Source organism: Canis lupus, chromosome 9, assembly GCF_011100685.1.
Source record: "Canis lupus familiaris isolate Mischka breed German Shepherd chromosome 9, alternate assembly UU_Cfam_GSD_1.0, whole genome shotgun sequence".
Lineage (NCBI taxonomy): Eukaryota > Metazoa > Chordata > Mammalia > Carnivora > Canidae > Canis > Canis lupus.
The window spans coordinates 58186818-58212459 of record NC_049230.1 but is presented as its reverse complement, the minus strand read 5'-3'; the positions used below and the strand labels follow the sequence as shown (position 1 = coordinate 58212459).

The 25642-nt window shown below is 42.2% G+C and overlaps 1 protein-coding gene across 8 annotated transcripts in view; it reads right to left on the bottom strand.

The window, feature by feature from the left end:
* Window positions 1-25642, bottom strand: part of GOLGA1 (golgin A1) — a 48872-nt gene that overhangs the window by 14331 nt on the left and 8899 nt on the right. For all 8 annotated transcript variants that reach the window (XR_005365000.1, XM_038549378.1, XM_038549383.1 and 5 more), the window contains exons 7-15: window positions 25310-25342; window positions 21991-22119; window positions 21496-21665; window positions 20488-20599; window positions 10811-10936; window positions 8957-9052; window positions 5402-5497; window positions 3763-3912; window positions 2931-3026 (exon numbers count right to left, since the gene is read on the bottom strand). Coding sequence is in view for 7 of the 8 variants with exons in the window: in XM_038549378.1 (XP_038405306.1) it covers window positions 2931-3026; window positions 3763-3912; window positions 5402-5497; window positions 8957-9052; window positions 10811-10936; window positions 20488-20599; window positions 21496-21665; window positions 21991-22119; window positions 25310-25342 (1008 nt within the window). In the remaining variant the exon portion in view is untranslated. The remainder of the gene's footprint in view (window positions 1-2930; window positions 3027-3762; window positions 3913-5401; window positions 5498-8956; window positions 9053-10810; window positions 10937-20487; window positions 20600-21495; window positions 21666-21990; window positions 22120-25309; window positions 25343-25642) is intronic.

The window sequence follows — 25642 nt, the reverse complement described above, 5'->3', positions numbered from 1 at the left end:
AGGATCACGCCCTGGGCCGAAGGTGGCGGGCACTAAACCACTGAGCCCCACCCAGGGATCCCCACAAATAAACCTTTTAAAAAAGCTCAACAATAACAGGTGCCGGGGATCCCTGGGTGGCTCAGTGGTTTAGCGCCTGCCTTTGGCCCAGAGCATGATCCTGGAGTCTTGGGATCAAGTCCCACATCAGGCTCCCTGAGTGGAGCCTGTTTCTCCCTCTGCCTATGTCTCTGTCTGTCTCTCATGAATAAATAAAAATAAAATCTTAAAAAAAAAAACAACAGGTGTCTGGGTGCCTCAGTTGGTTAAGCATCTGCCTTTGGTTCAGGTCATGATCCCAGGGTCCCAGGTCCTACCCACATCAGGCTCCCTTCTCAGTGGGAAACCTGCTTGTCCCTCTGCCTGCCATTCCCTCTGGTTGTGCTCTCCCTCTCTCTCTCTCTCTCTCTCTCTCAAATAAATAAGTAAAGTCTTTAAAAAAATTTTTTAAAGTAACATTTATCCTATTTGGATTTGTAAGAATCCTCATACCTATACCTGTGACTTGACAGCTTTTAGCAGTTTGGAAACTTCTCAGCTATTATGCTTCAATAATTGCTTTGGTCTCAGGGCACTTGGGTGGCTCATTCATTTGCGTCTGACTCTGGGTTTCCACTCAGGTCACTATCTCATCAGGGTTGTGAGACCAAGCCCTGTGTCAGGCTCTGTGCTCAGCGTGGAATCTGGCTGGGATTCTCTCTCCCTCTCCCAACCTCCCCCTGCTCTCTTTCTCTCTCTCTCCAAAATAAATAAATAAAAAATAAATAAAATCCTTGAAAAAAAATTGTTGCTTCAGTCTCACTTGTGTGCTCCCTTCTGGGTCCCCACGGACCTGGGATCAGGCACCTTGCAGCATCCTGTCTTTTATCATGCCTTTTCTATATTTTATTCTACCCTTCCTTCACTTCGCTAATTCTCTAGTGAGTTCTAATCTGCTCTTAAACATATTCATTATTTTTTTAATGTATTGTCATTTATTTATTTTTAAAGATTTTACTTATTTATTCATGACAGAGAGAGAGAGAGAGAGAGAGAGAGAGAGAGGCAGAGACACAGGCAGAGGGAGAAGCAGGCTCCACGCAGGGAGCCCAGTGCAGACTCGATCCTGGGACTCCAGGATCATGCCCAGGGCCGAAGGCAGGCACTAAACCGCCAAGCCATCCAGGGATCCCCTGTATTGTTTTTTAAAACAATTTTCCTGAAGTATAACAATATGCTATGCACATCTCAGATGTGCAACGTGGTGACTTAGGGTGAAATTAACAATGAAAACCATGAAAATACTCATTACCCACGAAAGCTTCCTCATGCCCTTTGGGGTCTACCATGTTCTATGTTCCAGCCCTACACACTCTGGCTCTCACGTTCTTATATGTTTTCCTTTTAACACTGCTGCTTTTTAGTAGTTACCAGATCTCTGCTGAAAATTTCAATTTTTCCTTTATGCCCTTAAACATAGTAAGTGATGTAATATCTGAACCCCCTAATTTCTGTACTTGCTTCCTTTCCAGAACATTCTCTACAAACAGCCAGAGTAATCATTTTAAAACAAAACCTCTCCCATCACTTCTTTGCTTAAAACTCCCAAATGTTTCCCTGCCTGCCTCCTCTCATCTTGTTAGCCCCTAGCCCCCTAAGCGGCAGCCACACCAGCCTTTATGCTATTCTCCGAACTAAGCTTTTTTCTGTCTCAGAGCTTTTCTATTTGTGATTTCTTCAGTCTGGACTATTCCTTTTCCCAAAAAGGCACATTGCTGGCTCCTTCTCAAGAGTCAGGGCTTTTGCTCAAATATCACTGAAGCCCTCCCTAACCTCCATATTTAAAAGAGTCCTCTCTTCCCTACTCCCTGTCACTCACTCTGGTTTACTCTACACTGAATTTAATTTAATTTTTTTTTTAAATTTAAATTTAAAATTTAAAAAAATTTAAAATTTAATAAAATTTTTTTTTTAAAAATTAAAAAAAAGAGGATAATTAGTGCTCATCTGCTATCTCTAGTTACAGACTCCACAGGGTGGGGGGAAGGGGGTGAGTTTTGCCTGTTTTGCTCAGATCTCAGCACCTCCAGTGGTGCCTAAATGTTTGTTGAAGGAATACACAAACAGCTGTGACTCCAGGCACACACTTCCCATGATTCAGCACCACTGCATTAGCACCTACCTAACTTGGCAGAGACTGTTACTGAAAACTTACTTTATGCAGACCCTCAGCTGTGGATGTTCTGAGAAGGTCTCTGCCGAAAGACCCACAAGATCTCTGTGTTATGAACAAGTAGGGCAAGTGCTGCTATGATCCATCATCTAAGAGCTCCTATGAAAGGGGACAGAGAAGCCTGGAGGCCTTTAAGAAAGTGGCAGAAATTCTTTCCCTTGCATCCAGTTATGTCCAGGCAGAGAAGTGGGCAGCATCTGATTAAAGCACTGAGTTCTCAGAGGGGAAAGGGTAACAATCCAGTAGACTGTTTCTTCATCTCTACACACAGGCTCCAACATAAATACGTAAGGTCCTTACAACCATTTAAGTCCTTACTTTACCAATTCCACTGGAAAAGTCAACAACACTAGTGCTGTGACAACATGACTTCCAGGCAGCTGCTGACACAGACAGAGAGCTGGCTGAGTGAAGTCAGACCAGCATCATCTTAAACTAACTAGAGAACTTTGGGCAGAGCCTCAAATGACATTAACTGCAAAATGAGCATAATTCTTCCTACCATCCTGGATCACCGAGAGGACTTAATGAGTAACGATTTCTAGCAAATGTCTAACAGAACTGTTGAAGAAATGCTAGTTCACGCCTTCTCCACTCTGAGTATAAAACTTTCACCGCGCTGCTCCCAATACACGTGTAAAAGACAGGCTGTGACATGCTGGTGCTGTTAGATAAATACCTTTAGCTTCTTTAGTTCAAGCTGGTGGTGTTGTAAAGAACGTTCACATTCATTCTTACTTTCTCTGAGGGCTGCATTTTCTTGCTCCAGCTTTCTCTGCAAATTGAGAAATGCACATGTAAGAAGACAAGGGCTTTACCCTATTTCCCCTGGACACAGTCCTACAGACATGGAACCTTTGAAAATGCACCCCACCCTTTGTGGGGTGTGGTGTGGAGATGAGAATGGGGCAGGGGTAAGAAAAAGCCAGCTGACACATGCCTCACAAGAAGAAATATGGCACCTGACTCTGAAGATGCATGGCAGGGAAAGGAAGCAGAGAGAGGGAAAAGCCATGAGGGAGGAATGAGAATACTGCAGAGGAACAGTGGGAAGAGGCTGAAGGGTCTGCTCAGGAGGTACCAATGCAGCCCGTAAAAAGAGAAAACCCGGGGATCCCTGGGTGGCTCAGCGGTTTAGTGCCTGCCTTTGGCCCAGGGCGTGATCCTGGAGTCCCAAGATTGAGTCCCACATCAGGATCCCTGCATGGAGCCTGCTTCTCCCTCTGCCTGTCCCTGTCTCTCTCTCTCTCCCTCTCTCTGTGTCTCTCATGAATAAATAAATAAAATCTTAAAAAAAAAAAAAAAGAGGAAAACCCATCTGTCTGGGTTTTATAAAAGGCAGGCTTTTTATATCCATTCTCATGAGCAGGTATCTTGCTGGAAAGAGAAAAGCTGCTCTAAAAAGTGGTTCCCTAGCTTAGCAGGGGCTGGTATTCTGTCAATGACTTGGCAGCGCAGCAGCATGTGAACCTGGCGCTTATAAGCCTGGCCTCCCTCCTCTCCTCACTCACCACCTCTTGCTCTGCAGCCGTGTGGTCAGCCACCCGGGCTCTCTCCAGGGCAGCAAGCTGGGCCTCCAGTGTGTGGACACGCTCTGTGCACTGCTGCTCCAGAGCAAGGGCCTGCTGCCGTATACGGCTGCTCTCCTGGTTTGCGGCGGCCTGTGGGGTGGGGGTGGGGACAATTATCCGTGGTGACAATAAGGACTCCATTCTCTCCCTCAGACCCAAAGATGGGTGTCCAGTAGAAAGAATTCTGCTTTCTGATCTCTGGCCCAGGTGCTGTTGAGGTCTCTACCTGCAGCTCTGCCTCTTGCCCCTGGTCTGTTCAGTAGTTGAAGTCTGGGACTGGTCTTGGTGCTAGGGGGATAGCTTAGGGCACCAGCCAGTCCTAAAACAGCCCTCTTTCACCTGTCTTGGTACTGCCCTCTATGGCTGAGGCTTCCCTAGGGAGGCAGTATTGATCTTTAACTAATGATGGGGTTATGACCCAATGATCCCATTGTAAGTTGAAAATAGTAAGTTGAAACAAGCATCATAGCTTATCCTAGCCTACTTTAAATGCTCAGAACAAGGACCCCCTGGTTGGCTTAGTCAGCAGAGCATGTGACTCTTGATCTTGGGGTTGTGAGTCTGAGTCTCACATTGGGTGGAGATAACTTAAACACAAAATCTTTAAAAAAAAATTTTTTTTTAAATGCCCAGAACACTTACATAGCATGGGCAAAGCCTATTTTCTACTGAAGTGTTGACTATCTCATGTAATTTACTGAATACTGCACTGAAAATGAAAAACAGAAAGGCTGTATAGATACAGAATCGATGGTTTACTCTGTGATCACAGGGCTGCCTGGGAGATGTGGCTCCCTGCCACTGTCGGGCATGGAGGGAGAGTATCGTACTGTGCATTGTTAGCCCAGGAAAAGCTCAAACTTCAAAATTTGAAGTATGGTTTCTATTGAGTGCATATTGACTTTGCATCTCATAAAGTCAAAAATCATTAAGCTGATCAATCATAAATCAGGGACCATCTGTAAAATACAGTGAAGATGAACAAGGCCTTTGACCCAAGAAAGATGGGGGTTCTGCCATTTATTACCTAGGAGACCATGACCTCTGGGTTACTGAACCGGCTTCCTCTAGAGAATGAGGATAACAGCACATACCTCTGAGGTCTGTAGCAAGGACTGAAGGAAACACGTGCTGGATATTTAGCACAGTGACTGGCACGGCAAACGTACAGTAAGTACTGTTTTTATTTCTCTAGATTCTAATTCAACACTCCATTTGGGGCTGTGACAGCTGGCCAAACCCTTGGCCATGTTCTCCCCAGAGCCAGGACTATTCTCCACAGCCCTGGAGGTTGGAGGTTGGATTGTCAAGTTATCCCCTCCTACAGTCTCAGAACTAGGTTGGGCCCTATGGCCAGCAGTCAGATGGGAATTAGCCAGTCTCTCTCTCCTTTGGTAATTCAGATCCTCCAGCAGGTCCTGACTCTCTGCCTGCAGCTGCCCACCTGCTCACATCCAGCTCAACTGTATCGGAGGTCAGGTCCAAATACCTCACTGGAGTGAGTCTGGAGCAGCTAGCTGCAAAGGCGTAAAGGGCAAGCATCAGGTGCCTAGAACAAGCAGCCACAAGAACCACTTACGAGCTCCTGTATCTGAACTTCCTGAGCCACCATGACATCACCACTGTGCTTTAGCTTCTCCTCGGATGCCTGCAAGTTCTGCTGGAGTTCTTTCACCTGAGGGGGAAAGAGAAGCATTGTTTCATTCAAAAGAAGCTGAAAAGTGGTAATAATTAACTTTAAAAATCAAATCCATTTAAATCATAAAGCGAGTACATTACAGAATTTTTAAAAAATATTTTATTTATTTATTTGAGAGACAGCACACGAACAGAGGGGGACACGCAGAGGGAGAAGCAGACTCCCTGTTGAGCAGGGAGCTTGATGCAGGGCTCAATTCCAGAATCCCAAAATCATGACCTGAGCCAAAGGTAGACATCTGACTGACTGAGCCATCCAGGTACCCCCAGAAAATGTTTCAATTAGGAAAAAAGACACAAAGACACCTATAGATCTACCATGATACAACACCACCATCCTAACATATTTTCCTCTGCTGTATTTTTATGACTGCCTTTTTTTTTTTAATATGTGTAAGTTCCTTTTTTTTTTTTTTTAAGATTTTATTTATTTATTCATAGACACAGAGAGAGAAGCAGAGACACAGGCAAAGGGAGAGGGAGAAGCAGGCTCCATGCAGGGAGCCCGACGTGGGACTCCATCCCAGGTCTCCAGGATCACACCCAGGCTGCAGGCGGTGCCTAACCGCTGTGCCACCGGGGCTGCCCCCCGCCTTTTTTTTTTTTTTTTACAACTCTGTATATAATTCCAGGAATACTGTGTTTCTCCTCCTTACTCACGTTTCCTTCTGTATCCCATGTAGTCATCAGAACTTCAATTATTTCTTTAAAGGATATTGCACAAAGTATTGAACCATTCCTACTGTGCTGGCAGTTGGGCTGTGTCCCACTTTCCCATCTGAGATAACACAGCTGTTATCTCCATGACATCTTCACCGAACATTTTGTGACCTGGTTTGAGCCACTTCCTTAGGCTAGATTCCCAGAAGTGGGATGACTGCCTATGACACAAACTTTCCTCATTCCACAACCATCAACTCAGTCTGACTTTGTACCTGATGCTGCACTAGGATGTGTGGCTGGCCCTGTGGACTGGACCAGACCCTGTCCGTTGAGCTGGATGTGGCTCTCCAATGGGGCATTTCTATCTGGTTGGAGCTATCTTTGCCAATTTCCCTTATGAAGTCCTCTTGTTTGCTGAGTAAGGTATGACCTTGAGAAAGTTTATGATTAAAAACATAAACACAAGGAAGGCTGCAGCTTTGTCAAGGAAAAGCAGGTACCTGACAAGAGGATACTCTTATGGTTCCTTATACACATTCACATGGAGCTGAAGCAACTCGTGGAGAACAGCCTATTTCTACATAGGAGGACAAGTAATGTTACCTGTCCAGGATCACAGATTTTTTAAAAAAGATTTTATTTATTTATTTATTCATGGGGGGGGGGGGTGCGGGCAGAGACACAGGCAGAGGGAGAAGCAGGCTCTATGCAGGGAGCCCAACGTGGGACTCGATCCCAGGTCTCCAGGATCAAGCCCCAGGCCGAAGGTGGCGCCAAACCACTAAGCCACCAGGGCTGCCTAGGATCACAGATTTTAATAGTGGTAGAGCCAGAAATGAAACCTAGCTTTTTAACTCCTGGTTTCAGAAAGTATCTACCCAAGTCTCAATTTAGAGGCAGAGCTCAAGAAAGGTTCAGCTCCTCCAGGGGTTAAGCACAGAGTTATCATGTCCCCTAGCGATTCTACTCCTAGGTATAACCCAAGAGAAATGAAAATAAAAGGTCACACAAAAACCTTGTTCATAGCACTAAGCTAATGCTTATTATTCACAATAGCCAGAAGGTGGAAATAACCCATTGACAAATGAAGGGATAAACAAAATGTGGTATAGACATATAAAGGAATGAAAGCCTTTTTAAAAAAGCTTATTCAGGGATCCCTGGGTGGCGCAGCGGTTTAGCGCCTGCCTTTGGCCCAGGGCGCGATCCTGGAGACCCAGGATCGAATCCCACGTCGGGCTCCCGGTGCATGGAGCCTGCTTCTCCCTCTGCCTGTGTCTCTGCCTCTCTCTCTCACTGTGTGCCTATCATAAATAAATAATAAAAAAAAAAAAAATTTTAAAAAAGCTTATTCAGCCCTGGGCCACCTGACTGGCACAGCGGTAGAGCATGTGACTCTTGATCTCGGGGTCGTGAGTTCCAGCCCCATGTGTGGCATGGAGTTTTACTTAAAAAAAAAAAAAAAAAAAAAAAAAAAGGCTTATTCAGCCTTAAAAAGAAATGAAATTCAGACACACGCTACAACATGAATGAACCCTGAAGACATATGTTAAGTGAAATCAGCCAGACACAAAAGGATGCATATCATACAATTCCACAAATAGGACATTCCCAGAGTAATCAGATTTAAGTAGAATGGTGGTTGCCAGGGGCTGGGGCTGGGAGAAAATGGGAAGTGAGAATTTCAGTTTGAGAAGATCAAAACGTTCTGGAGATGATGGCGGTAATGGTTGAACAGTGTGAATGTGCTTCATGCCACTGAATTGTACACTAGAAATGGATGAAATGGTAACTTTGTCATGTATATTTTATCGTAATAAAAAAACATTCAGAAATAGAACTGAATGCTAATAAAATAAACCAAGCTGTATTGGAAAAAAAAAAGAGCTTGAAGTATATTTATCAGAAGATAAGATTTTAAAAATGAGCTAATAAGCATTTACTATGGTGTCCTCCCCAAATTCATATGGAAATCCTGTTGCCTGACATGGGAACAGGAGGCGGGGTCTTTGCGAGATGCTTAGGTCATGAGGGTGGAGTCCTCATGATGGGATCAGTGCCCTTATGAAAGAGGCCCCACAGAGATCCCTTACCCCTTCCACCACTTCACACTCACTAAACTGGCAAACAAACAAATGGCTGGAGAAAGCAGTAATGCAGATACAGAAACCTTCATGCACGCTGGGGGAGCAGAGCCAGGGGCAGCCCTTGCAAGAATGTTCTTGTCCTAACTTAGTCATAGGCATTCTCTGTCCTCAGGGTGACAGGGACGAGGCTGTTCAGGGTAGTGTAACCTGTGGTGACAGGAAGAAGGCGGCAATCCAGATGTCCAGCACCTGATAGATATATGATATAGAGCAAGAGCACTAAGTACAACGATGTGGACATGGACAGAAGTGGAGCAGGTGAATGTGACAGTATGTGACAGTGTGGAACTGTATCACTTACATAAATCAACATACATGCATGCAAAACAAGGCTGCCCATTTTAAGGTCACCCCACAATGCAAGGATCTCTAGTAACCCCATCAGAATAGCTTCCCATGGGAGGGAAGGCAAAGTGGATAAAAGGGAACAGCAAGAGAACAATGTTGTGTGGAACAATGGTAGCAATTTGGCAAGAATGAAGAAAATGACTAACTCAGCCATGTGTAAGTGAGTTTCAAAACAGTCCCTTCAAAAGAGAACCTCTGACCCTAGGGGATTTTCCCCCAACGATGTCATCCAACCAGGCCACCATCCAGACAGGAATCTCTGGGAATGAGGTCAGTACCCGAGTTTCCAGGATGTCAATGGCCTTGGCCTGGCTGCTTCTGGCTGCCAAGAGCTGCTGTCTGGTATCCTCCAAATTCTGCTCAGCAACGGTTTTCTGTAAGTTGATAGAAGAGTAAAAGAAAACAGTCATTTTTCCATTGAATAAATACTGATGTCTACCACATACTGTGATTTGAGCAAGACAGGGGGACACAAATGTATTAACAAAAATAACAGCTGAGATAATAGTCACATATCATAAAGTACACACAGATAAATTTGATATAATTCTTTGACCTTGAGACTGAGGCAAGACTAACAAAAAAATTAATAGAGTGCAATAAACACCCGCAAAGATACCCAGATACTCACTGCCTCAGGAAAGTGGATGGCTTCCTAATTAACAGGTGGCCAGGGGTTGGCGGGGAGCACCCAGGCAGTGATCACCAGTGGAGTCATGAAACAGCCTGGGACATTTGGGGAGCTACAACTTGCAAAAAGCTAAGGCAATGGTGGATTCAGGTCAAGAAATGAGACTAGAAAGTCAGGCAAAGGGGCAGATCATGGGAAACTTTTTATGCTGCAGAAAGGAGCTTGAATTTAATTCTGTAGGCAATATTTTTTAAAGTAGGGTTGTCCACATACTGGCATAAGACTAATGTGGTGGTGCAGGAGTAAGTAGTTGTTAAACTTGAGGTCTTACAGACCTACTGAAAAAAGGATTTCTAAGGATAGGAATATACACACTAAACAAACTCTCCAAGTACCTCCTATGCACACTAAGCTTTATAATAATGATTGTGGCACAATACTAAGGATTATAATATTAATAGCAGAAAAATACGGAGACCCTACTACATTCTAGAGCTTCATTCTAAGCATTTCACATATTGTAACTCCCTGAATCCTACCAACAATTCTGTGTTTGGTACAATTATCTACTCTATTTCACAGAAGAGAAAACAAACACAAAGAGATTAATTTTCCTGCCTTAAGTCACCAACTGGTAAGAAGATGATGCGAGATACGACCTAGGCAGTCTGACTCTAGAAATCAATTTACACCCCAGAACCCAGACTATATGCACTGCAGATTGCAGGAAAGCTGGGCAAGAAGGTAAGGGAGTGAGGCGGCCAGGAATACCAGCACGGCAGTGGGCGCAAAAGACTGCATCAGGGGTAAAGGAGGGGGCTGATGCCAGGTAGGCAGTTTGGAGACCTCTGCTGTGGACTAGGCTAGAGTTGCTAGAAGCCCTGAAGTACAACAGTAGCAGTGGAGAAGGAGATGTTTAGTTGAAACGAAGACAGACAGTGAGGGTCTAATCTAGGCCTAAGGTCTTGGCTTTGTCACCTTTGTCAGGGTGAGGTCAGTCCTGAGATACAAAAAGCAGGAGGAGCAGAATATGGGCAGACAATGCAGGCTCAATGAGAAAGGGCAAAGGTCAATCTGCTCAACAGCCTCACTCAGTGAAACCCCTTACTGCCAAAGGTGATTCTTGCTCATGCCACAGGCAGACAGTAACAATTTTCCTTGGCCACTGGAAAGTGCAAAAGGGTGGAAGAGATCAGGGAGGTAAGATAAGACAGCCCAAGTAGCATAAATCACCAGGCGGGGTTCACTGGTGATTAGGATGCTAATCATTCATAGGCATCTCTGAACGAGGCTCTCCCTTTCCTGGAAAACATGGCAATATACACAGGTGACAGGTGGCTGTTTTTTGCTGTAAGAAGGATAATCAGAAATTGGAGGGGGGGGGGGGCTTTTCTTTTCCAGCTGCTTGTGGACTCTCTGGCTCTGAAGCTCTATGATTGTATGAAATCTCCAGTGTTACCCCTACCTTCCTAACAGTGGCTGTCCGAAAAGAGCTACTTACCTCTTTTAGGAGTTCTTGCACATGTTCTTCTCCTGATAAGTTCTGCTCTAGTCTCTTTTCCAAGGAGGAGACCTTCTCCTGCAACTGTGTGACGAGTTTTTCTTTCTCTTGAGTTTTAGCAGTGGCCTGCAAGTGAAGGCAAAGATTATATTACATTCTAACCCCTTTCTCCTTCTCACTCCCTGTCTCCTCTTGGACCATTATGTTTCCCTGAAATTCTGTTCTCAACTGCCTCTCAGAAGAACAGAGAGCTAAGGAATCTTCCTTGAAAAGGGATACAGAAGAAACACCAGGACCCAGCACCAGCCAGACATCAGTTCAAACCTAGTGTGCAAGAGACAATTGCTCTTTTAATTTAAGCATTATTGATGTAGGAAAGACAAGGCTATGATATCAGTGGAATGCAGGCAGAACTCTGAGAAGATGCTCCTTCTCTTTAAGACAATCAGATTGTTCGGTCATGACCTACTACTGTCTATGTTCACCAAGCACACATCTCATTCTACTAACCCAGAGTCCAACAGGACCTATGTATGTCTTTAACTCAGATGCCAAACTTGGCAGAGGTATCCCCCTCAAGAAGGTCCCCATAAGTCCTACAAATGCCCAAGAGAACAATATTCTGGGAAATATGGGGCTAGATGAAGCATTAATGACACCAACGTAGCTGCCTTAAGAACGGAATGAGAGAACTTCTAAAATACATGAGGACACTCACTGCAGCTCCCAGCATAGTGACCAGGGCAGAGCCACTGTGCACCTCACACCTTGGCCCCAAACCAACAGCTACCCACTTTATTTGTCTATCTCTTTAGCAATGATGGTAGTGGTGGCGGTGGCAGTGGCAGGTTATGACTTGGTTCCTCTCACTGTTACCAATCTTCAAGTGCTACTTAATGTCAAAGCAGAGGATCCAGGAAGCTTTCATTCCATAAGTTTTTAGATCCCTAGTGGTCCTTGCATCCACTGAAGATGCCCAGGCACCTCTCTAAAAGTTTGTATAAGGGCACATGGGTGGCTCAGTTGGTTAAGCATCTGCCTTCGGCTTGGGTCATGATCCCAGGGTCCTGGGATTGAGCCCTGCATCGGGCTCCCTGCTTGGCAGGGAGTCTGCTAATCCCTCTAACTCTACCCCTCCCCATGCTTGTGCTCTTTCTCAAATTAAAAAAAAATCTTGGGGCAGCCCAGGTGGCGCAGCGGTTTGGCGCCGCCTGCAGCCCAGGGCGTGATCCTGGAGACCCTGGATCGAGTCCCACGTTGGGCTCTCTGCATGGAGCCTGCTTCTCCCTCTGCCTGTGTCTCTGCCTCTGTCTGTGTCTCTATGAATAAATAAATAAAATCTTAAAAATAAATAAATAAATAAATAAATAAATAAAAAAAATAATTTTTAAAAAATCTTAAAAAAAATGTTCAGGGATGCCTGGGTAGCTCCGTAGTTGAACGTCTGCCTTTGTTTGGCTCAGGGTGTGATCCTGGAGTCCCAGGCTTCCTGCATGGAGCCTGCTCTCCCTCTGCCTATGTCTCTGCCTCTCTCATGAATAAATAAAATCTAAAATAAATAAATAAATAAATAACTAGATTAATTAATTAATTAATTTAAAAAAGTTAAAAATTAAAAAAGTTCATAAAGCATCAATATCTTACTGTGAAGACTTATACCTTCTTACAGGTACTCTGTTTCCTTGCTTTATGCTTCTGTTGCTCTATCTTGAGCTATGGTTTCATGTCAGCTTGAAACCCAGCCAAACTCTTCTCAGAATAAAATGTAGCAACTTTAGGAAGAAGCAACTTCCATTCTAAATTCTCACTGTGGGGGCACCTGTGTGGCTCAGTTGGTTAAGAATCTGACTTCAGCTCAGGTCATGATCCCAGCATCCTGGGATGGAGTCCCCCATCTGGCTCCCTGCTTGGTGGGGAGTCTGCTTGTTCCTCTCCCTCTCCTTCTGCCCCTCCTCCTGCTCATACTCTCTCTCTCAAGCAAACAAAATCTTAAAAATAGAATACAGGGTTGAGGGATCCCTGGGTGGTGCAGTTGGTTTAGCGCCTGCCTTTGGCCCAGGGCGCGATCCTGGAGACCCGGGATCAAATCCCACATCGGGCTCCCGGTGCATGGAGCCTGCTTCTCCCTCTGCCTATGTCTCTGCCTCTCTCTCTCTCTCTGTGTGACTATCATAAATAAATAAAAATTAAAAAAAGAAAAGAATACAGGGTTGACAGCATAGGTAGTAGAGGGTTTTCTAGAAATTGAACTGTCTAGACTCAAGGTTCCATAACTCAGTAAACTTTTTTAAAGATTTTGTTTATTTGAGCGAGTGAGTGAGCAAGCATGCACGCACAAACAGAGGGAGGAGCAGAGGGAAAGGGAGAAGCAGACTCCCTGCTAAGCAAGGAGTCCCAATGTGGGGCTCAATCCCAGACCCTGAGGATCATGACCTCAGCCAAAGGCAGACGCTCAACCAACTGAGCTGCCCAGGCACCCTGCAATTCAGTAAACTCTTATCAAGTTTACACTGTGTGTAGTCTTCTGAGGATACAACCAGATACAGTTCCTGACCCACAGAAGTAGGGCTGGTGGTAAAGACATGTATACACACAATTAATTATAAAACAATACAATCATGCTGCAGCAGAGGGACATACAAGGTGATATATCAGAGGCAGGAGGGATTAACTGTTTGGGGAAGTCAGATCAAGCCCCCTGACTAGGCAAGTCAAGGGAGAAGGGGGTTGGGGCAGAATGAGAATTCTGGGTAAAGTGTAGCACATGCAAAGAGGTGAAAGGCAAGTTCAGCATGACTAGGAAGCTGGGAGAAGAGGTAAAAAGAACTCCCAAGTCTGTGACTCAGGTGCCTGGCACAATAGTAACATTACATAAAACAGAGAACAGCAAAGGAGAGAAAGTTTGATAGAAAAGAAAAACAATTCAGCCATGATAACCAATCATGATAGGTCTCTCACTAATAATGCAATAATCATAATTTGTAGCAGAGTGCAGCAGTGGCAGCTATAGTTTGCAGAGCATGAGTAAGCACTTTCCATTATCCCTAGTCCTTACATTCACCCTTTATTGTGTCCATTTATAAGGAAGCCAAAACTTACAAACTAGCCCATAAGCATATACCAGTGATAAATTAAAGATTTAAACTCAAGTCTTCTGGAACCAAAGCCTGTACTCATTCTATTATACATCAATATGAACTTGAGAGATACAGGTGACTCTATAGTGAAAATAAAAAAACAAACAAGAATTGGTCACCAATTTCCAGTTAGTCTTCTTGTGCACCATATCACACATGGAGCCCCCTTCTCCACTCTGGCTGCTTTACTTCAGGCCCCTAACACCTTCTATGCCACAGCTAACATTATCCTTAATGGTGAAAAACTCAAAGCTTTTCCATTCAAGACAAGGATGTCCGCTCATCAATCCTTTCCAACACTGTATTAGAAGTCCTTGCTAATGTAATAAGACAAGAAAAGGAAATACAAGTACACAGATTGGGAAGGAAAACCTAAAATTGTCTTTGTTAATAAGTGACACCATTATATATATCTAGAAAATCCAGATAAGTTGGGGGAAAACTCCCAGAAATAACAAGTGGTTAAAGAAAGGTTGTAGGGGATGCCTGGGAGGCTCAGGGGTTGAGCATCTCCCTTTGGCTCAGGGCGTTGATCCTGGAATCTCAGACTGAGTTCCACATCAGGCTCCCTGTGGAGAGCCTGATTCTCCCTCTGTTGGTGTCTCCATCTCTTTCTCTGTCTCTCATGAATAAATAAATAAAGTCTTAAAAAAGAATACAGGAAGGTTGTAGGATACAAGGTTGTTACGCAAAAGTCAACTGCTTTCCTACATACTGACAATAAACAAGTAGAATCTGAAATTAAAAAGACAATATCATTCACATTAATACTCCCCAAAATGAAATACTTAGGTATAATCTAACAAAATATGTATAAGACATTTATGAGGAAAACTATAAAACTGATGAATGAAAAAAAGACAAAAACTAAATAAATAGAGTGACAGTCCATGTTCACAGATAAAAAGACCCAATATTGTTAAGATAACAATTTTTCCCAACTTGATCTACAGATTCAATGCAGTCACTATCAAAACCCCAGCAAGTTGGGATCCCTGGGTGGCGCAGCAGTTTGGCGCCTGCCTTTGGCCCAGGGCGCGATCCTGGAGACTCGGGATCGAATCCCACGTCGGGCTCCCGGTGCATGGAGCCTGCTTCTCCCTCTGCCTGTGTCTCTGCCTCTCTCTCTCACTGTGTGCCTATCATAAATTAAAAAAAAAAAAAAAAACAAACAAAAAACCCCAGCAAGTTATTTTATGGATGTCAAAAAAATTATTTTAAAGTTTATATGGAGATGCAAAAGACCCACAAAAGCCAATACAATATTGAAAGAGAAGAACAAAGTCAGAGGACTGAGGCTACCTCACTTCAGGACTTACTATAAAACTACAATAATCCAGAAAAGATGGTCTTGGTGAAAGAACAGACAAATAGATCAGTGGAACAGAACAGAGAGCTCAGAAATAGACCCTCATGAATATATTTGACTGATCTTTGACAAAGAAGCAAAGACAATACAATGAAACAAAGACAACCTCTTCAACAAATGGTGCTGGAACAAATGGACATCCACATGAAAAAAAATGAATCTGGACATAGAGACCTTACCTCCTTCATAAAGATTAACTCAAAATGGATCACAGATATAAATGTAAAACTAAAAACTATAAAACTCAGAGAAGATAACATCAGGAGAAAACCTAGATGACCATGGGTATAGCAATCATTTGTTAAACATACCACCAAAGGCTTGATGCATGAAAGAAATAACTGATAAACTAGACTTCATTGGAATTAGAAACTTCTGCTCTATTAAAGACAGTGTCTAGAGAATAAGAAGTCAAGCCACAGATTAGGAGAAAATATTTGCAAAAGACACATATGACAAGGAATTGCTATCCAAAAATGTAAAAAAATTCTTAAAATTTAACAATAAGAAAACAAGCAACCCAACAGAATAGGGCAAAGGAAAAAATGTGTAAGAATTTGAAACAAACAAAACCATCATTATTCACAGATGACTGCTATTCAAGAAATTCAAAAAATCTGTAATTAGTTACTAAGCTCAATAAAAATTAATAAATTGTGCAAAACAATCAATTTATAAAAATAACAGTATTTTTATAGTATATGCCAGCAACAAGTACAAAAAGTAATTTTTAAAATGACACAATTTATAATTGGTATAAAAAAACTGTGCCTAGGAATAAGTTTAACAGTAAATAACGAACTTTCATGAAAAAAAAATCACAGAACCTTACAGAGTCATTTAAAAAAAAAGCAACACTGAATATCTGAAACAAAAGATCATGTTCTTGGTTAAAGAAAACTCACATCAGGGACGTCTGGATGCTTCAGTGGTTGAGTGACTGCCTTTGGCTCAGGACGTGATCCCGGAGTTCCGGGATTGAGTCCCGCATGGGGCCCACTTCTCCCTCTGCCTGTCTCTGCCTCTCTCTCACTGTCTCTCATGAATAAATAAACAAAATCTTAAAAAAAAAAAAGAAAACTCACATCATAAAGTAATCACTGCTCTCCAAATGGACCTACAGATTCAATGCTATCCAATCAATAACTCAACAAAATTTTTTTGAGTCTGACAAGCTTCTCTGTGGAAGAACAATGGGCCAAGAATATTCAAAATACTCATAAAAAAGAAATAGGTGAGGAGATTTATCAGACACCAGGACTTGTCCTAATAGCTAGTAAGGCGATGTACTGTATCATACAGATACCACAGTGGCATATGCCCCAAAGCCTAATAGTTCTACATACATATGGAAACCTGAACTGTGACAAAGCTGATATTGCAGATTGGTGAGAAAAGAACAGATTTTTTAATAAATGGTACCAAAACAATAAAAAAAAAAAAAGATACAGATCCCTTTCTAATACCCAAATCACAGTTTAGGCATATTAAAGACTGGACTATAAAAAGCAAAACTGTAAAACTTCCTATATGGTAATGCAGAAAAAGCGCATTATAGCCCTGGGTAAGAAACAATTTCTTTAAAAAAGCAGGTGTGGGAGCACCTGGCTGGCTCAGCTGGTAGAGCATGTGACACTTGATATGGGAATCATTGAGTTCAAGTTCCATGATGGGTGTAGAGATTACTTAAAAAACAAATAAATAAAATGGAAGTCTCACTGAAGGGGGAACCATTTTTTTTTAAAGTAAATTAAAAAAGCAAAAGTGTGAACTTAAAGGAAAATAATAAATTCAACTATACTAAAATTAAGAGCATATTTTCATCAGAGGAGACCATAAAGGGTGTGAAGACAAGGCAAAAACTGGGAGAAGACATTTGCAACCCATATAACTGACAAGGGAGCATGGCAGCCAGGATACATATAAAGAATCCTATAATCAAGGAGAAAAAGAAAATGTAGCAGAAAAATGGGCTAGAGAATTGAATGAGTACTTCACAGAACAATAATGACCTATAAGCATGAAAGGACAGTAGCACTTTGTAGTAATCTGGGAAAAGCAAATTAGAATCATGCTGAAAGGGGACACCCAGGTGGCTAAGCAGCTGAGCATCTGCCTTGGGCTCAGGGCATGATCCCAGAGTTCCAGGATCGAGTCCCACATCGGGCTCCCTGCGAAGGGCATATGCCACTGTGGTATCTGTATGATACAGTACATCGCCTTACTAGCTTCTCCCTCTGCCTATGTCTCTGCCTTCTCTCTGTCTCTCATGAATAAATAAAATCTTTTAAAAAATGTTAGTATTTCATACTCTCTAGACTGGCAAAAAATAAATGCCTGATAATATCCCATGTTGTCAAGGAAGCAGAACAAACATGGCTGGTGGGACTGTGAATTACTACAACTACTAGGGAAAAAAAATGCTTGGCATTATGCCGAAAAGTTGAAAAAGTACAAATCTTTTTTTTTTTTTTTTTTTTTTGGGTGAGATTTTATTTTTAGGTAGTCTCTACACCTGATGTGGGGCTCAAACTCACAACCCTGAGATCAAGAGTTGCATGCTCCACCAACTGAGCCAGCCAGGCACACCTAACCTTTCCACATCTTAAATATACCCCAGAGTAACCTGCACGGGTAGAGGAATGTTCACAGTAGCCTTGTTCGTAATAGTAAAAGTCCAGAAACACCTCAATGTTGATGGTCAATACGATGAATAACTTTTGTTACTTCACACTATATAGTTGAGAAAAGAAAAAAAAATACAGCTGCATGTATACAAACGCATGTTTTTTGGGAATATAATGTTGAGCACAAAAAGTAAGTTTTAGAAGAATACCTATAGCATAATTTATATAATTTTTAACAAGCATGAGAAACAACAGAAGATACATACTATTTAGAGATAAAATAACAGTAAAATTATAAAGTGAAGAAAAAGGAAACAACAGTTTCTAGATTCCTTATAAAGGAAAAAGGAATGGGATGAACAGTGAATGGCACATGGGGAACTTCAAGTATAAATAGATTATTCTTTTCATCCTGGGGTTAACTACAAGGGGATCACTGCCTTGTTATACTCTCTACCCTACTTATATTTATAAATGTTACATTTATTCAATAACGATAAGGACAACAACAACAAAAAAAACCTGACTCCAAACTCATGTTCTTCATGATAAAACTGTTCAGCCTTTGATATTCTTAACCCAATGACCGACCCTATCAGCCACTCAGTTGCTATCAAGAAACTCAGAAACCATCACCAAAACTTCCTTTTCTCTTGCTTCCCTCCTACATCCATTACATTAGCGAGTGGGTCAGTCTCCTCATTATTTTGTAAATGTCTACTTCCCCCTTATCTTTACCACCACTCTTGTCAAAGCCACCATCTGATGCCAAGACAGGTATAAGAACTTCCTAACTGGAACCCCATCCAATGTTTCCCCTTATGCCAGTCCATTCTCTGTGTCTTCTCTTCCAGTTCCTTGAATGTGCTCATCCTTCTACTGCCTCAAGGTTTCTGGGTTTATGGTTCGTACTGTTCATTATTCCTTGCTTCAAATTCTCTCCCACTGTCTCTCCCCCTCCACAGCTCAAGTGTTCCTTCTTCAAGGGCTTTGTTCTCTGACTCCAAGGCTAGATCTAACCTGATGCCATTACAGGATCCTACAACATCCTGCAGTTTTCCTTCATGCATCATGGTTTGCAATAGTATATTTACATGATTATTGATTGATATCTGATTTTCCCTCTAGATTAGAAGTTCCGCAAAGGCAAGGGCAGTATCTGTTTTGCTCATCACAGTATTTTTAACACTGGGCAAAGAGTGCTGAGCCTGGCACATAGGAAGGCTTTGATCATATTTTTAGAATGAGTGAGGGAACGTATTAGTATAACCACAAGCTAGAAAATTAGTTTTTCCAATGATGACATGGTAAGTTAGATGGTTCTGATATCAAAGGGTCCCTTGAATCCCCAAATTTTGTGTATGTTATCTTCCCCCACCCTATGTGTTCTGTGTCCTGCTTTCTCCGCCTCCTGTTACTCTACCCATCTTTGAAATTCCAGTTCCTCCAGGAAGAGTTCCTTGACTCCTATGCTAGAAATACACTCTCTCCCTATGGCATATATTTTTCATTACAAAATCTATTTCACTTATTTAGGATTTGTTAAGAATGTGTTTTCTTGTGGTTAGGTTTGAGTTCTATAATGAAACTATAAGCCTCTGAGAAAACACTGTGTGTGTCTAGATCTTCACTGAGAGTAGAGACCTTGTATCAGAGTCATTCATATATGTGAGATCTATTTACTGGGTGACCCTTATTGGAAGGCAACACAGTCCAATAGGACAAGCATGAGTTTTGGAGTAAGACCTGGGCTAGAATCCAGCTTTGTCACTCACTGCTGAACTCTGAGTGAGGTATATAACCTCCATTTGGGCATCTATGTGTGTGCTAATACCTAGAAGGAAGGAGTATATAGATTTCTATTTACACAAATCTTAACTGTACTGTAATGATGTAGGAAGTCTCTGTTGCAGTTGAGATTAGCAGTTCTCAAGGGAAGAGGGTAGAGTTGGTGGTACCACCCACCAGGGGGTGTTTTTTCACATGATGGGAAGGGCTGGACTGTCAATGCCTGAAGGGTGCTACTGGCACTAAGAACCCAGGGGCCAGGAAAGCTAAATGTCCTGCAATGCAAGGGACAACTGTTCTATTCAAAATGGTGAGAAGAAACATGCCACTGAGAAACACTAGTCAATAATAATGTTTTATTCTTCTTTATAGTCTCAAAACTTAGCACAGGCCTATAATAGGAAGGCAATAAATGTATGTTGAACTGTAAGGATTATCATTTGGAATACACCAGATTAAGCCATATCAACCATGACTGTTCTTCTTATGCTCATGGTCCACCATGAAGTACTTAAGACAAACTGGAGTAGATCAAATGGTGTACTTTGAGACTTCCTGCCGGGACAATACTGACCTCTTCTGTTCAGCTGTGTGGCCACTTCCATCAGGATGTAGCGGGGCTACACCAGGAACTAGGGCCACATTGCATGAGAAGCAGAAGTTTCAGTAGCCACCCTGAGACAGAAATTTCTGCCAGATTTAGTTTCTACCCCATAAGCTCTAGCCACCTGGATCTACTCCTAGTACTCTACTTACCTTCTGTAAGTCCATGGAAAGCTGCTGAATGAATGCCTGGAGCTCTTGCTCCTTTTGCACCAGGGCCGAGATCTTATTTTCTGCACCTGTTTTTGAAGCTGTCACGTGATCTCTTCATTGAAAGAAAGTAGACAATAAGCACATTTGGAAATCTTATCTAAGAGACACTTCTACAGGAAAAAATACAGATGGTTCTTTATATGTCAGGGCTGCAAATGTTAGCCATGTGAAGACTATCAATGGAGAAGACTCCTTGGATCTTTCTGAAGTAGAAGCCAAAAAAGAAAAATTCCACCCAGGTTTAAGTAAAAAATCCTAATCTGCCTTGGTTATTTAATAACTTAGGAACAAAAACATACTGAATTGCTTGGCAGGTTTGGAAGCTGAGATTAGGCAGGTGAAGGGGAGTGAAGGTGTTGGGTGGTGGGAGTAGAGGGTCCCAAGCCCTGGGCCAGAACTCAGATCAGAAAGTGTTGCAAAGAGGGCAGCCCCGGTGGCACAGCAGTTTAGCGCTGCCTGTGGCCCAGGGCGTGATCCTGGAGACCTGGGATCAAGCCCCATGTCGGGCTCCCTGCATGGAGCCCACTTCTCTCTCGGCCTGTGTCTCTGCCTCTCTCTCTCTGTGTCTCTACGAATAAATAAATAAAATCTTTCAAAAAAAAAAAAAAAAAAAAAAAAAAGGGGATCCCTGGGTGGCTTAGCGGTTTGGCGCCTGCCTTTGGCCCAGGGCGTGATCCTGGAGTCCCGGGATGAAGTCCCACATCAGGCTCCCAGCATGAAGCCTGCTTCTCCCTCCTCCTGTGTCTCTGCCTCTCTCTCTCTCTCTATCATAAATAAATAAATAAATAAATAAATAAATAAATAATAAATAAATAAATAAATCTTAAAAAAAAAAAAAGAAAGAAAGAAAAAGAAAGTGCTGCAAAGAGCAGTGGGGAAAGGCAGGCAAGCTATAGCTAGGGCTACACTAACACCGCTTCCCATGGGCCCCACAGACCAAGCAAGAACCTCTGCTCTTCCAGCGCTGAGCAGTGTCTCTGCAATTCTTCCAACTTCTGGCTCAAGTCTGATAACATCTGACTGGAGGTCATCAACTCCTCCCGGGTGTGACTCAGTTCTCTGGTTCGTGCCTCCAACTCTTGCTCCGTTTTCCCCAGAGTTTCTTCTTTTTTTAAAAGCTGATACAAAGATATAAAGTTTCACTGGGCCACTATTAAGAAATACTCCTGAGACCTGTTTTTAAAAATACGGACCAACAAACCAAACTTTCATAACATTTGTGTGAGCTTATAAGCGGCTTTATATGCCCGTAATAAACAAAGAAAAGGAAAAGGAAGCACATTTCAAACAGAACTTTTGCACTTACATAAACTGAAAAACATACACATATGATTAATATCACAGACTACTAGGGTATGTTCATCAGCAATTAGAGTGATGACTAGTAAAATCAGAGTAATTAATCATCTACATAATATGTAGCTATGAAAATAAAATGCGCACCATGTGCTTTACTTTACTTAGTTCTTGCTGCTGGAACCCCTCTAATTCATCCATTTCATCCCTCCTTTGGAAAAGATTCAAACTCTGGTTCTTCACTTCCTGTAACTGAGCTGTCAGAAGCCTTTTCTCCTATTTGGAGGAAGAAGACATCATCTCAGGCAACAAAGACATCTCAAATCTATATTATGTAAGAATGCTTTTTTAAAATCTACACAATGTTTATTTTTATTCAGCAGAATTCTTTTTCTTTTAAATATTTTATTTCTAAGTAATCTCTACCCTCAACATGGGGCTTGAACTCATGACCCCAAGATCAAGAGCTGCTCACTCCACTAACTGAGCCAGTCAGGGGTCCCCGCAGATTCTTAATAAAGGAAAATCTTTAAAAAACTCTCCTCAGTAGACAATAATAGATAACAGGAAGCTTTATGGTTATGTGAGCAATATGCCATTATCTAAAACTTACCTGAAGTTAAAAAATAAATGTGTTTAAAATGATACAGCTGTGAATAAGGGGAATAAGAGCAACAATTATTTGGCACTTTAAAGTTCTTAAGTTTGGGACGCCTGGGTGGCTCAGCAGTTGGGCATCTGCCTTTGGCCCAGGGCATAATCCTGGAGACCTGGGATCGAGTCCCACATCGGGCTCCCTGCATGGAGCCTGCTTCTCCCTCTGCCTGTGTCTCTGCCTCTCTCTCTCTCTCATGGATAAATAAATAAAATCTTTAAAAAAAAATAAAGTTCTTAAGTTTGATTAGAAATTGCAGATATTGGGGCACAGGGGTGGCTCAGTGGTTGAGCACCTGCCTTTGGCTCAGTTCATGATCCCAGGGTCCTGGGATTGAGTCCCATATCAGGCTGCCTACAGGGAGCCTGCTTCTCTCTCTCTGCCTATGTCTCTGCCTCTCTCTCTGTGTCTCTCATGAATCAATAAATTTTTAAAATCTTAAAAAAAAAAAGAAATTGCAGATATTCATTTTACACATCTTTTCTCAGTGACCTACTGAATTGGATGAACAATATGAATAACTGGAGTAAGCCTAAATACCCTGAAAAAATTAGATGTATTTCAGTAGAACTGGTGTCAATTAGCAATTTCAGTTAGAAGTCAACAAAAATTAGACATGACTGATGTGAGCAGGTTACAAATTCCTAAATGACAGCTTCCCAAGATAGACTCTCTTAAGGACAAACTCTGCTGCTGCAGTTTCCAATTTCTGATTGAAAAGAAATCAAAACAGTATAAAAATAACATTTCCAAAAATTACAGTGGCTTCAAAGACCTACATAGATGTCTCACTGTTCTTTCTGAGTCTAAAATACGTCCCAGTCCCTCCTCTGGGCAGGGGTGCGAGAGGGGATGGCCTTAGTGCACTGAAGTAGGCTTTATTTCAGCCCTGTATGTATCCCCCTTCACTGTAATTTTAAAAGATAAAAAACAGTTCAATGAGAATTTCAACTGCTACAATCTTAAGTTTAAGAAAAGAAAACTTTAACCCAACCCATATCTCCATATTTAAGAAGACCAGCATTAATACCATGTTCAGATTTTTTAAACACAAGTTTCTTTGGGAGATAGTTTGACTTTTCTATAATTCTTTCCTTACATAAATATGTTGAAGCATTCTGTAACAGCTTGATAATCAGATTTCTACAGCATGCACAGAGAGAATTGGTTTAACCTGGAGTTTTAGCCCAAGAATGCAGCAACAATAAAGTTCATCTGTTTAATAAAATGAACAGTAAATATATTTTGAGACTGCATATATATATCAATCTAAGAAATAATTTTTCTACTATAAAAAGTAATTTAGGAGTATTTGATGAAAACAGAAAATGAATTAGATAGCAGCATATAATTTGAGCTGCGGTAGTTGACTTTTTTATTTTTTAAAAAAGATTTTATTTATTTATTCATGAGAAACACACACAGAGAGAGGCAGAGACACAGGCAGAGTCAGAAGCAGTCTCCACCTAACTCTGGGAAACGAACTAGGGGTGATGGAAGGGGAGGAGGGCGGGGGGTGGGGGTGAATGGGTGACGGGCACTGAGGGGGGCACTTGATGGGATGAGCACTGGGTGTTATTCTGTATGTTGGTAAATTGAACACCAATAAAAAATAAATTTATTATTAAAAAAAAAAAAAAGAAGAAGAAGCAGGCTCCATGCAGGGGGCCTGATGTGGGACTCAATCCCAGGTCTCCAGGATCAGGCCCTGGGCTGAAAGCGGCGTTAAACCGTTGAGCCACCAGAGCTGCCCGAGGTAGCTGACTTTTAAATTAAAATGTTTTTCTAACTATAGGCCTGAAATTTCATCTTCCTGTTCATGTCTAGGAGCCAGGAATAAATTACATTAAGCACCTACACAGTGTTACACAAGCTATGGTACTAGAGTAATCAATTTTCCTCATCTGTGTTTAGCCAAGAAACGCTCTTATCTGCTCAATGTTAAGCCTTGAAAAATGCCCTCCTTCCCGACTGCTTCCTTAAAAAGTATTCCTAACATTACCACAGTGTCAATTAGGGTCCCAGCAGGAAACAGATGGCAGTCTCAAATTGGGTATTCTGAGAAGTTTACTAAAGGGACTTTTCAAAGCTGTGGGTGGGTAAGAAAACACAAAGAGATAATGTGCTAGTATCAATTGGGTATGAAGGGGTAGAGGGATGTAGCGGTTATAAGAAACCCAGGAATATCCACTAAAACTGACCTTCGGCCATGGGATACAACTAACTTGAAGGGATCCCACGTGGAGAAGGCTGGAGGAATCCTAACCACACTCTCCTTCCACCCATAGTTCCTTGGGAGTTCTCCACTGGCAGAACCCAGTCCAGAACCAGAGGGCAATGGAGTCCTGCTGATACAGTTTCCATCAGCCTCCAGGTACATAGAGAAAGGTAAGAGAGTGGTGAAGAGGATTTTGGGAGGGGCACACAAAAGACATCCAGCATGCCCATCAAGAAAGGGAAACATGGGACCGCTGGGTGGCTCAGTGGTTGAGCGTCTGCCTTTGGCCCAGGGCATGATCCTGGAGTCCTGGGATTGAGTCCCACATCGGGCTCCCTGCAGAGAGCCTGCTTCTCCTCTGCCTGTGTCTCTGCCTTTCTCTCTGTGTCTCTCATGAATAAATAAATAAAATCTTAAAAAAAAAGGGGGGGGGGGGAAACACGTGAGATTTTCAAGTCAGTGTCTAATCAACTGGCACCCTGAGTTTAAGAGGTGGTAGAGCAATCTGTATACTGGGTACTGCATAAACCACTGTCCGAGCCCTGAGGAGAGGCTGACATTCAAACTGAGATAAATATAAAAGATGAACTAACCTTTTCAAGCTGATCCATTTTTTCTGACCATTCCTAAAACAAAACAACAAAAAAGTATAGTTTCCAGGGAAGAGTATCAGTAATATAAGGTTTTCAGAAATCAAAACAACCTAACTCCCCCTGTAAAGCAAGCAAGCAACCAACCAAAATAACAAATAAAAACCCCATAAAGTTGGCTTAGTAGAGAGCCAAGAATCCTAAAAGGAGAAGAAAATGAATTTTATAAAAAATTCTAGAACACAGATATAAGCCTGTGGATTTTTATTAAGTAGAGGACCCAGTAAAGCTATAATGTGGTATTCTGATGCAGCTTTTCACTTTATTTCATAGTGT